An 11,149-nucleotide genomic window follows, 5' to 3' on the forward strand; every position below is an offset into this window, starting at 1 on the left:
GGGAGGGGACCTGCATAGCTCAGTCCGAGAGACACAGGGAAGACTGAACAGCGAGGGGTGGAAGCTTCCTGCCCAGGACTGGATGAGACGCTAGGGAACAATCCTGCACTGGCCCTTGGGGGGGAAAGGTCGGAGTGGGACCTAATGGGGCTTCTCCATCTCTAACGTCTATGGTTCTATGACACACAGGGCCCAGACGGGAGGAGCCGGTGCCAGCGTGCTGCCTATAGCTCACACTTAGTGAGGATACTCAGGGATTTAACAGCCTCATGTTGCCAGCGGAGAGCTCGATTTACAGGGTTAGGGGACAGCGTGGTTTGGCATGATAATCCACCTGCAGCCCCACACCACCTCCGAGCTGTGACCTTCTCAGATCTCATAAGCTAATCAGGATTGGGCCAGGTCAGTGCTTGGATAGGAAGCATTCAAGGAAAACACAGGGTGCTGCAGGAAGTGGTGCTGGTGATGCTGTAGGTGGGCTCTCCTCAGCCAGAGCTGAACCTAGAACGATCTTGAGGGAGCGCTGAGCTGCTGGAGGCACTCTGCCTTGCAATGTTAGATTGGAGTCCTACCACTCAGCCAAAGATCGCTGCAGCTTTGGGGAGCTGCCAGCCCCATGTCCCGGATAACCCCATTTTGCATCTGTGGAGTTCCAGCTGGAGAGGAGATTTTCACTGCCTGTTGCCTCATTTCCTATCATTAACTTGAGCCAGTTGCTTATGGAAGATTGCAAAGTGCTTTGGGATCCCTCAGGATGGAAGGTGCTCATAGTGACAGCGTCAAGACATCTGGCCCTTGGACACTCGCATCAGACTTATTCTGCTTGGTCTTTTCTAGGCCATGACCTCCTAAGGTAATCCGTGTCATCTACTTAAAAATGCCTGCAGCTTGTGATGGGACTCATTTCCATGCGTGAAGCTTCTACAGATACCTGCATCGCAGGTTCAGGGCTTTGCTGCCCTCCCTGGGAGTTCCTGAGGTGTAAAATCCTGACTAGGGTGTGTCAAGGAGGGGAAACCAAGACAAGGACCTTCCCATGAAAGACCTCGTCCTCCATCGCCAGACTCTTACTGGTTCCTCCTCTGACAGCAGTGGGCTGATTGCAAGACAGGGGAAGCCCTGGATGTCAGTGCTGCTTAGACAGCAAAGCAGAGCTGCTCTGCCAGAAGCAGCAGGTTCCCCCAGCCAGGGGAGTCCCAACTTGCCTTCAAAGAGCCACTCTCGGTAAAAGGCCGTGGAGGTGACGGCTCGGGTGGCAGCACGCTGGAGTGTCCTGCATAAGGAACTGTTGGTTTCTGCTGGCACAGGGTGCCCAGGTGGAGTCTGCATAATGGGGCACAGGCTGTCCTGCTGCCCCGGGATTGAAGAGGTGTTAAAATTGCTGGTTCCTGTAGCTCACCAAGTGATTCCACAGCCCTAGCCATGCTGTTCCATTTGTCCTCTGCTTTCAAGGCATCTCACTCATGAGGGACCAGTAACACTGCTTTTGGGATGCAGGCACAGCAAGCAAGCTCTGCCTGCAGAGATAAGCATGTTTCATACCGTCTGGCCATTGTCTCTTTGGAGCCATGGACCACAAGACTGTGAAGTACACCACCACCACCACCAGCCATGAGAGTCTGACCCCCCTCTCTGCCTCCACCACGTCTCTGGAGGCCCTCAAGAGCTTTGCTGTTTGGCACATGGGGCATCACCTTCCTCTTTCTGCACCCTGTGAGGCAGAGGACTCGGAGGGCAGCCGAGGAAAAGCCCATCAGCAGTGGTGAGCACTCAGCCAAGCACAAGCTCCAGGCTCCTTGGTGAACACTGCTGGTGGCGCTCGGCCCTCGGTGTGTTCTGGCACACCCATCCCGTGCCAGTCGCGGGATAGCTGTCCCAGGACTGTGCCATACTGCTCAGCGTGCAAAGGAAGGGTGCTGGAGCCCGGGCCTGCAGCATGCTGACACAAAGAGCTTTCCAGCCCAGCGTGCTGTGCAGGGGATGTCGGGAGGAGCAGCTTCTGCCTGGTCCAGCCGGGGTTTCCTGTGGGCCTGGCAGCTGTGTTCCCAGCTCACCTGGCTTTCAGCTCCATCTTGGGCAGAGCTACTGACTAATTCCTTCTTCTCTTGCAGCCAGTGGTTGCCTAAAACCATTAATTCCTGTGACCCAGTGGCTGCTACCAACCTGGTGATCCTGAGGGTGCTAGCTGATAGTAACAGTGACCATCCCTTTGCTGGGAATAGTTTGTGTAATGAGACACTGAGGAGTTTCTGCCACAGAACTGTGCCCAAAGACTTCCAAGGGGAACTGGCTCTGCATGGGGCCATCCAGCTGGAGAAAGCAGAGCACCTGAAGTCACAGTTGGTGCAGGCAGTGCCTTGACAGCTGCTCACTAGTGTTGGCATGAGAGTAAAGAACCCACTGCAACTTCTCTGGAAGCCTGAACGAGTGGCACATGATGCTTTATGACTGGAGGATCTTGCTTCCCTTAGTCCTGTGGGACAATCAGCTCTGCTTTTGATTATGCTGCAGCAGAAACTCTGCTCATGCTCCCACCTAGGCCTGCTCTCGATCATCCACTTCAGGCTGGTCAGGGGGAGTTCTTGAACCCATTGAGACCATTGCAGATCCTATGGCTGAATGCTCAGCTGCAGGCTAGGGAGCTTCCTTCAGCTGGAACTTGCCTGTACCGCTGTGGTGGTCAGCAAGTGGACCCTGCTGGGCCTCCAGTTGCTCAAGAGCTGGCCTTCATTTCCTTGGAACAGGAAATCCGCACAGCACAAATGCCCATGTGTTGATCCTTTGGGAGTCTGGGTCTTTTCTGGAGAGCCTGTCTGTATATAGGAGGTGCAAATGGACCTGCTACTCCCTTTGGGTGCTGGACCTGCTGCTGTGTTTTCAGGTGTCTGCTTCGTGCATGACCCATGCATGTTCTTTTTCCCAATCACATGGATAACCGGGGCTCATGGGAGTCTTGGATTAAGGTGCTCTTTTAGCTCATCAGCCTTTGAGATGGGTGCAGGTTCTCTGCAGAGCAAATGAGCTGGAATTGCCATCTAAGCCAGGATGATACTGTCACCACCTGAGACCAGTGTCTGCCACGCGTAGCTCTTACCTGCAGGTGATCCCCTCTTTCCTTAGGGAACGGACCGCATCCCTAGGGCTGGGGCAAAGCTGTCTCTCTGCTTTCTGGAATATCTCATTATGCTGCTACTAGCTCTGTCACCTTCTTCCTAGGGATCTCGAAGCACTTTGCCAAGATATTTGTAGCAGGGAGATCGAGGCACAGAGAGGGGCCATGGCTCGGTACAGCAAGCCAATAGGCAGAGCTGGGAATAGAGCCCTGGATTCCTCTCTCTGCAAGGGGCTGGGATTTCTCCTAAACTGCTGTGATGGGGGTGGGGTAGACTGCAAGGGAGCACAAAATGACATGGGGATAACTTGGTTTGAGAGTTTTAGTGTCTTCTGGGCTGCTAGGGCTAGAGATTGTGGAAACGTTAACTGTTCCTGGAGAGACCAAAAGCAGTTTCTGGGGAGCCTGTCCCTGCTCTCTGGCTGCTGCCACCTCCAGTCCCAGCAGTGGGACCTCTTCGCCCAGGAGCTCTTGAACTTAGAGGTGTTGCTTTCTCTTGCAGGTCAGACTTCAGAGCCAAAACCACCTGCCCCTTCCCAACAGAAGGCAGAAACTAACACGGTAAGGCCTGTCAGAGGTAGGAGTTTGCAAGAGAGTGCAAAGGGGCTGTGCGGTAGCAGAAAGAGAGAACGCATCTGCCGTTGCTCAGGGAGATTTAATTTTACAACGAATGCATTTTAAGATGTCTGGGTAGTGGGAGCTGGTAAGAGCTGCTGGGGGGGGCAGCGTTGGCATGTATTTGGCTGAGGGAGCTGGGGATGTTCAGCCTGGAGAAGAGGAGGCCGAGGGGAGACCTTATTGCCCTCTACAACTCCCTGAAAGGAGAGGGTAGCAAGGGGGAGGTTGTTCTCTTCTCCCAAGGAACAAGCGATAGAACAAGAGGAAATGGCCTCAGGTTGCACCAGGGGAGGGTTAGATTGGATATTGGGAAAAAATTCTTCACTGAAAGGGTTTATCAGGCACTGGAAGCGGCTGCCCAGGGAAGTGGTGGAGTCACCATCCCTGGAGGGATTTAAAAGACAGGGAGATGAGGTGCTGAGGGACATGGTTTAGTGGTGGACAGGTTATGGTTGGACTCGATGATCTTAGAGGTCTTTTCCAACCAAATGATTCTGCCATTCTGTATCTCCTGCAAGGGGGAAGCATAACCATTCCCCAGGAATTGCTCATGGACTCCAGGACAGCCTGCCACTGTAGCACTGGCTCCTCTTTGCACGGGACTCCTGGGTGCAGTTGCTGTCCCACTGTGTCCCCGCTGCCCCGCAGGGCAGGAGCGGGCAGTGCCCGGCTTCCCGCTGGCTGCTGCAGAGGTGCTACAGAGGCATCCTGCCTGCTGGGAGCAGCTTGGCAGCCCTTCAGCCAGGTCTGACCATGGGAGCACCCGCATGTGTGTGTGCGTGGGGACTGCCAGGCTCCAGGAGGTGCTTTGGCGGTCTCTCCAGTCATACCCATGGTTGAGAAGAGGTGGTGCTGCCATAGGTGGACACCAACCTCCTGCTCTCTGCGTTTCCTCAGCTGTCAGCAAAGACTTCCTCAGCCCAGATGTCTCCAGCCGCACCGCCTCCCCCGCCCCCTCCGGTTCCAGCCACCCCTCGGAAAAACAAAGCTGCCATGTGTAAACCTCTGATGCAGAACCGGGGCGTTTCCTGCAAGGTAGAAATGAAGTCCAAAGGATGTCAGACAGGTAGGAAAATAAGACATGGCTGCAGGATTACAGGGCTGTTTTGGAAAGGCAAGTGGCTTATCCATGCTCCGGACTAAATGTGAATCCAGCTTGAAATGCAGTATGGAGTGGCTGGGTGTTTGGCACTGTGCTGAGGAGTCTCAGGGCAGTGCAGGGTGCACATGGCAGGGCTGGAAGTAGGGAGCCCATTTCCATCAGCAGCAACAGGAGAGATGCAGGTAGCGCTGCAGCATGATCCCACCTCTTGGGGGAGAACTCCTGTTCCTCTGGAGATCATCAGCTTCTCTGAGGAGCAAACTGCTGAGCAGGTTCCACTGCGCGGCTCCTCTCGGGCACGTGTGTGTGGTCTCCAACATAGGCAAGACAACTAAACCTCTTAGTGGGTCCACGTAAGAGCAGGACTGGCACCTCTAGCTAAGGCAAGCCTCTCTGTTGCAGGGCTGTTTGGCTTGATGCTGCTCCTGCTCTGCCTGTGAGTCACAGAAGCTGGTGACTGGAAGGGCTGCGGTGCTGGAATGCTGGGGGCATGCAGTGCATGGTGGGGCTGGGAGTAGGAGCTGCTGGGAGCAAACTCACTGATGTACTTCTGCTTTTATCAGAGGCTGACTGGAAGCCCCAGGTGATTGTGTTGCCAATCCCCGTCCCGATCTTCGTGCCTGTGCCTATGCATATGTACTGCCAGAAAGTACCTGTGCCTTTCTCCATGCCCGTCCCGGTAAGCGACACACTCCACCCACTTGTGTCCTCTGCCTGTCTCAGTCCTGCCTTGCCACAGCCTCCCTCCTTCTCTGTTCGTCCTCATCTCTTGCCTCTGCTTTCACATCAGTCCGCTGAGTGTCAGTTTTCTGCCTGGTGTGCTCCTGTCGACAGGTGCCTGTGCCAATGTTCCTGCCCACCACGCTGGAGAGCACAGATAAGATTGTGGAGACCATTGAGGAGCTGAAGGTGAAGATCCCCTCCAATCCCCTGGAGGCTGACATCCTGGCCATGGCTGAGATGATTGCAGAGGCTGAGGAGCTGGACAAGGCCTCCTCCGATCTGTGTGGTAGGTTCTGCCATGGCTTGGTCTGGCCCAGCAGCTGGGATCTTGTGGGGTTTGCTGGCTCTTGGATCACAGCTCCCCCAGAGTCTTTGAAAACGGAGTGGGGAGAAGCAAGTCCTCAGCTTCTGCTGAGGAAGTACCAGGAGGGAAAAGCTGCAGCAGGGAGTAGTGTCTCCCACTGACCCCTTCAGGGGTGTCAGTCTTGTGGCATACGTGCAGCACCATTAGTTTATTCAGATGGCTGTTCAGGCTTTTACCTAGAGCAGCTTCCCAGCCAGAAGACTTGTGGTCCTGACCTCACAGGTCTTTTCACTTGGGAGCTGCATTTTTCAAGCCCCAGTAACTAGGGCTGTGGCTGTGGAGAGGACAGACTTCCAGTGTCTTGGTGTCCAGGGAAAGCTGGGTAGCACGGATGTTGTGGGGGTGCTCTGAGCACAGGACTGTGCTGGCAGGAGCCTGCCTTCATTTTCCAGCTGTTACAGGGAAAACAGACAAAAGACTTTCTTGAAAGTAGGATTTATGATCTGCCTTTGCATTGCAGACCTGGTGAGTAACCAGAGTGCAGAGGGTCTCCTGGAGGACTGTGACCTGTTTGGACCCACACGGGACGATGTGTTGGCTATGGCTGTCAAGATGGCAAATGTCCTCGATGAGCCAGGCCAGGACCTGGAGGCTGACTTCCCTAAGAGTAAGAGCTGGGTGAAACAGGAATGTAGGGCTGCTGCTCATGCTGAAGCAGGGTCCTCCTGCTGCCCTCAGCTCACTGTTGCCAGCAGCATTAAGAGCTCTGTGAACTTATCTTCCCATGCCCTCTGACTGACCAGGCTTGAGGCCACAAACTGAGAGTCTTGCAAATGACTGCTCATAGAGGGGTGAGGAGACCACCACTTTTGAAGCAGTGTGTTCTTGTCTAGACTAACTGACCTGTTGCAAACATAGGTCTGCAGAGAAGGGGGAATAAGAAGCTGATTTTAACAGCACAAAGAGAAGGACAGCGGTGCTGGTGTGCGTATGGATGGTGATTCCAGACAATCACAGAATCCCAGACTGGTTGGGCTTGGAAGGGACCTCTGCAGATCACCCAGTCCAACCCCCTGCTAGAGCAGGATCACCCAGAGAAGATCACACAGGAACATGTCCAGGCGGGTTTTGAATGTCTCCAAAGAAGGAGACTCCACAACCTCTCTGGGCAGCCTGGGCCAGGGCTCTGTCACCCTCACTGAGAAGAAGTTTTCCCTTATGTTTAAGTTGAATCTCCTGTGTTCCAGTTTGTGACCATTGCCTCTGGTCCTGTGGCTGGGCACAACCAAGAAGAGTCTGGTCCCATCCTCCTGATCCCCACCCTTTAGATACTGATAAGCGTTAATGAGATCCCCTCTCAGTCTCCTTTTCTCCAGGCTGAACAGCCACAGCTTTTGCAGTCTTTCCTTGTGTGGGAGATGCTCCAGTCCCCTCATCATCTCAGTGGCTCTCAGCCTTGATCCAGCAAGGCAAGAGAGAGACCTGGACGGGGCATTACATCCCAGGAGACAGCAGAATTGCTGAGTGTCTGTTAGTGGTCAGAAGGTGGAAGAAGGGGCAGGGACTTGCAGGGGCACAGCAAAGGACAGAGAACTGGGGTGCCTGTGCCAGGCTGTCCCCAGTGCTGGCCTGGCACAGGAGGTGAGGAATGTTCCTCTTGTTTAAAAATGAACAAACAACCAACCAGAAAGCTGTCAGAGGGGAGGATGTGGGGCTCTGGTTTGTCTGAGAAAGCTTAGTATAATCTGCCAGAGCTGCATTTTCTTTGCTGGGCTGTGGCAAAAAGTTCATGCCAGGCAGCAGTGGAGGGTGTGAAGCGTTGGGCTGTGTAATTCCTCTTCATTTTGCTGTAAGCAGCAGGCCAGCACAGGGCACAGGATGAGAAGTCTCAGCTGAGCCCTTCTGCCTGTGTTTCCTTTCAGACCCTCTAGACATCAACCCCAGTGTGGACTTCCTCTTTGACTGTGGGCTAGTGGGACCAGATGATGTGTCCACAGAGCAGGACCTGCCTCGCGTGGTCCGAAAGGTGAGCTCTCCATGGGTACTGCCTGCTCAAAGTTCTTTGGGTTTGGAGCAAGGGCTGCCGTCTGGGACCTACGAGGTGAAGTGAGTCAGAGGCTTTGATGTGCTGGGGAGGTTGTGCCCTCTCCCTTCAGGGGCACGCCTGGCCTGTGGGCCACTCCTTGAATGAAAATACTTACCTGTCAGTTTGGAGGAGCTTTGAATACCACAGGTCGTGTGAGAACTGGCCTCTTTCCTGCCTGTGGTCCTCATAACTAACGGGCCTTGTTGGCTTGGCTGTCAGCAGTAGGATGCCTGCTGGCCTGGGCACAGGCCCACTGGGAGGGAGCTGGCAGTCAGCAGGTCTGAGAGGTGGCCAGGACTCTTGCCTCTGTCCCAGGTGGGTGTCCAGTCTCACAGTACACCTCTCTGTAGGGGCAGAAGCGTCTGGTGCTCTCTGAAAGCTGTTCCCGGGACTCCATGAGCAGCCAGCCCAGCTGCACGGTGCTGAACTACTCGTACGGGGTGAATGCCTGGAAGTCCTGGGTGCAAGCCAAGTATGCAGGGGGAGAGACCAGCAAGGGAGAGGAGCTACGCTTCGGCCGTAAGTGCCTTGTCTAGATGGGATGGAGCGGCAGAAACCTCCCAGAAGCTGGGTCCCAGCATGTTGAGTTGCTCCATGCAGGCTGTTGTCTGAGGCTGGTGTGCTTGTCTCCACAGCCAAGCCCATGAGGATCAAGGAAGACATCTTGGCCTGCACAGCAGCTGAGCTCAACTACGGCCTGGCCCAGTTTGTCAAGGAGATAACACGGCCCAATGGGGAGCGCTACGAACCGGACAGCATCTATTACCTCTGCCTTGGCATCCAGCAGGTGAGGGAGGGCTTGCTGCCCTCAAGGCCTCCACAGCCAGACTTGGGGTCAGATCTGGTGAGGGGAGCGTGTATCCTTTATTCCACCTTCTGAGGACCCAAAGAGGCTCACTGGACTCTTCTGCAGTGCCTCACCCCAGGACAGCAGCCCACCTAGTTTGATCTTTGTTCGCAAGTGCAGTGGGTAGGGTGGCAGCTCTTCCTCAGCCTCGCACCCTTCTTGCGCATCCTTGAGGAAGGTTGGGAAATCTCCCCAGACTCGATCCCTTTTTCAGCACCAAGTCTGCTTTGTCATGCCCTGGGGTTTTCCTCACAGCTCTCAGAAGTGCCTGGTTTTAGGAGCCTGTCTGGCAGCTCTGGTTGCACAAGAAAGGATGCTCTGCGTGTGTGCCCTGGGCTCTCTGGGGAGGGTTTGTGTTCCAGGTGCTGTCACATCTCTCATGACTGTGTTTTCTGTCCTTTCCAGTACCTGCTCGAGAACAATCGTATGGTGAATATATTTACAGACCTATACTACCTGACCTTCGTGCAGGAGCTGAACAAGTCCCTGAGCGGCTGGCAACCCACAGTCTTACCAAATAGTACGTGTCTCTGGAGTACCTTCAGTCACTGCGCGTACCTTTGATCCTCCAGTCTGCTTGTGCTACCCCAGCCTTGACCCTCTGCCCCAGCACAGGCAGCATGGTCCTGCTGCATCTTGGGGTCACAGTGACCCATACCAAGAGTAGAGCCAGCCTGCTTTTACACCTCAGCAGCTTCTGTTGCTCGAAGTCAGAGTAACTGGAAGCAGAGCACGGCTGCTTCGCGTCCTGGGACAATTTGAATCTTTACAACACTTCACAGTGATGTCTCCACTCTTTGGCTAAGAGGATACCAAGCCAGGAGGTGTGCAGGCCCATGTCTTTGTGTTCCCAGCATGTAGGCGAGACCAGCACGCTGTGCTAAGTGTTGACCAGGGTTAGTGTGCTACTCCCTTATGAGCAGACTGACCTGGAGCTCTGCAGAGGCTTTTTGGGATGCTGTGACCGGGGCTGCCCTCCCTGCTGTGTCTTGGCAGTGATAGGTTCACAGATCCAGCTCACCTCTGCACTATTGGCTGTCCCAGGCAGAGCCATTTGGCTCCAGACCTGTGTGTCTAGGCAGGAGCTGTTGATGTCTGTCCTTCCTGCTGCTTTGCCTTCATCTCACGCTGAATGTGATGGAGCACTGACCTGGAGTTTACTTTGTGGCCATCTATAGGAATTAGTGGTTAGGATTGATTTGAGTTCTGGCCTGTGGTTTGGCTGTGCTCTGGAGTGGTTCGTGGCTGGGCACAGGCAGCGTCTGGCTCTGCTGATGGCTCTGGAGAAGTAACTTCATGAAAAAGGGGATGTTGTGAAGTGTCAGTCTTTTGCAGTGAGCTTGCCTGGGCAGGGTGAAGGGGTTGTCACAAGAAGGCCACTGTTGACGTGACCTGGTTCTTCCTCTGTGCGTTGCAGACACAGTTTTCTCACGTGTTGAGGAGGAGCACCTCTGGGAGTGCAAGCAGTTGGGTGTTTACTCACCTTTCGTGCTCCTCAACACTCTCATGTTCTTCAACACCAAGTTCTTCGGGCTGCAGACAGCAGAGGAGCACATGCAGCTTTCATTCACCAACGTGGTGCGCCAGTCCCGTAAGTGCACCACAGCCCGTGGCATGACAAAGGTGGTGAGCATCCGCTACTACGCTCCTGCCAAGCAGAAGAAAGGCCGAGGTAGGGTCTGACGGAGCATCTCTCTGTCCCTCCCCCTGCCTTCCCCGTCAGGGTCCAGCTATGATCCTGCTCTTTTCCCCCTCCGCAGATGGCAGCTCTGGAAAGCGGAAACGTGAGGACGAGGTGCCAATGCTGGAGCAGCGGGAGAACAGGATGAACCCACTCCGATGTCCAGTCAAGTTCTATGAGTTTTATCTCTCCAAATGGTGAGGCTTCCTTTGGATGAAGGGGCGTTGTGGGGCCTCCCCTCGGTTTTGGTGGGATCACGTAGCATGACTGCTGCTCTCCAAATGTTTGTACTTGAGTGTGAAGCCTTGCCAAGGGTCTGTGCTGCTTGTATGGACCATGGTTGAGAAAATGCTTCTCTCTGGCCCCTTGCACTACTTGCCTCACTCCAAACAGGCAATGGTGTGCAATGAGTCCTGGTGCTTGGCTGGTTAGGGGCTTTGATCGTGAGCAGGGAGCTGCAGACTCTGTATCCTCATCCTCCCAAAGGATGAGAGGCTGTGATAAGCCTTGATCCCCCCTTCAATAACCACGAGACCCTGGAGCTGATATCCCAGAGCTCACCTTCCTCTCTCTTTACAGTCCTGAGAGTCTGCGGAACCGCAACGATGTCTTCTACCTGCAGCCCGAACGGTCATGCATCGCCGAGTCCCCGCTCTGGTACTCGGTCATCCCCATG

At 54.6% G+C, this 11,149-nt stretch overlaps 1 protein-coding gene across 1 annotated transcript in view; it reads left to right on the forward strand.

The window, feature by feature from the left end:
- ZMYM3 (zinc finger, MYM-type 3) overlaps positions 1-11,149 on the forward strand; it is a gene marked incomplete at its 5' end in the record, with an annotated part of 18,664 nt that overhangs the window by 7,427 nt on the left and 88 nt on the right. Inside the window, 13 exon segments of the mRNA XM_010185127.1 lie at positions 43-50; positions 3,615-3,673; positions 4,628-4,796; positions 5,396-5,511; positions 5,667-5,841; positions 6,380-6,526; positions 7,782-7,885; positions 8,296-8,464; positions 8,581-8,732; positions 9,198-9,312; positions 10,210-10,464; positions 10,553-10,670; positions 11,053-11,148. Of these exon segments, the coding sequence (XP_010183429.1) occupies positions 43-50; positions 3,615-3,673; positions 4,628-4,796; positions 5,396-5,511; positions 5,667-5,841; positions 6,380-6,526; positions 7,782-7,885; positions 8,296-8,464; positions 8,581-8,732; positions 9,198-9,312; positions 10,210-10,464; positions 10,553-10,670; positions 11,053-11,148 (1,683 nt within the window).

The sequence above is a fragment of the Mesitornis unicolor genome, unplaced genomic scaffold (assembly GCF_000695765.1).
Source record: "Mesitornis unicolor isolate BGI_N332 unplaced genomic scaffold, ASM69576v1 scaffold16765, whole genome shotgun sequence".
In the NCBI taxonomy this organism is placed as follows: domain Eukaryota; kingdom Metazoa; phylum Chordata; class Aves; order Mesitornithiformes; family Mesitornithidae; genus Mesitornis; species Mesitornis unicolor.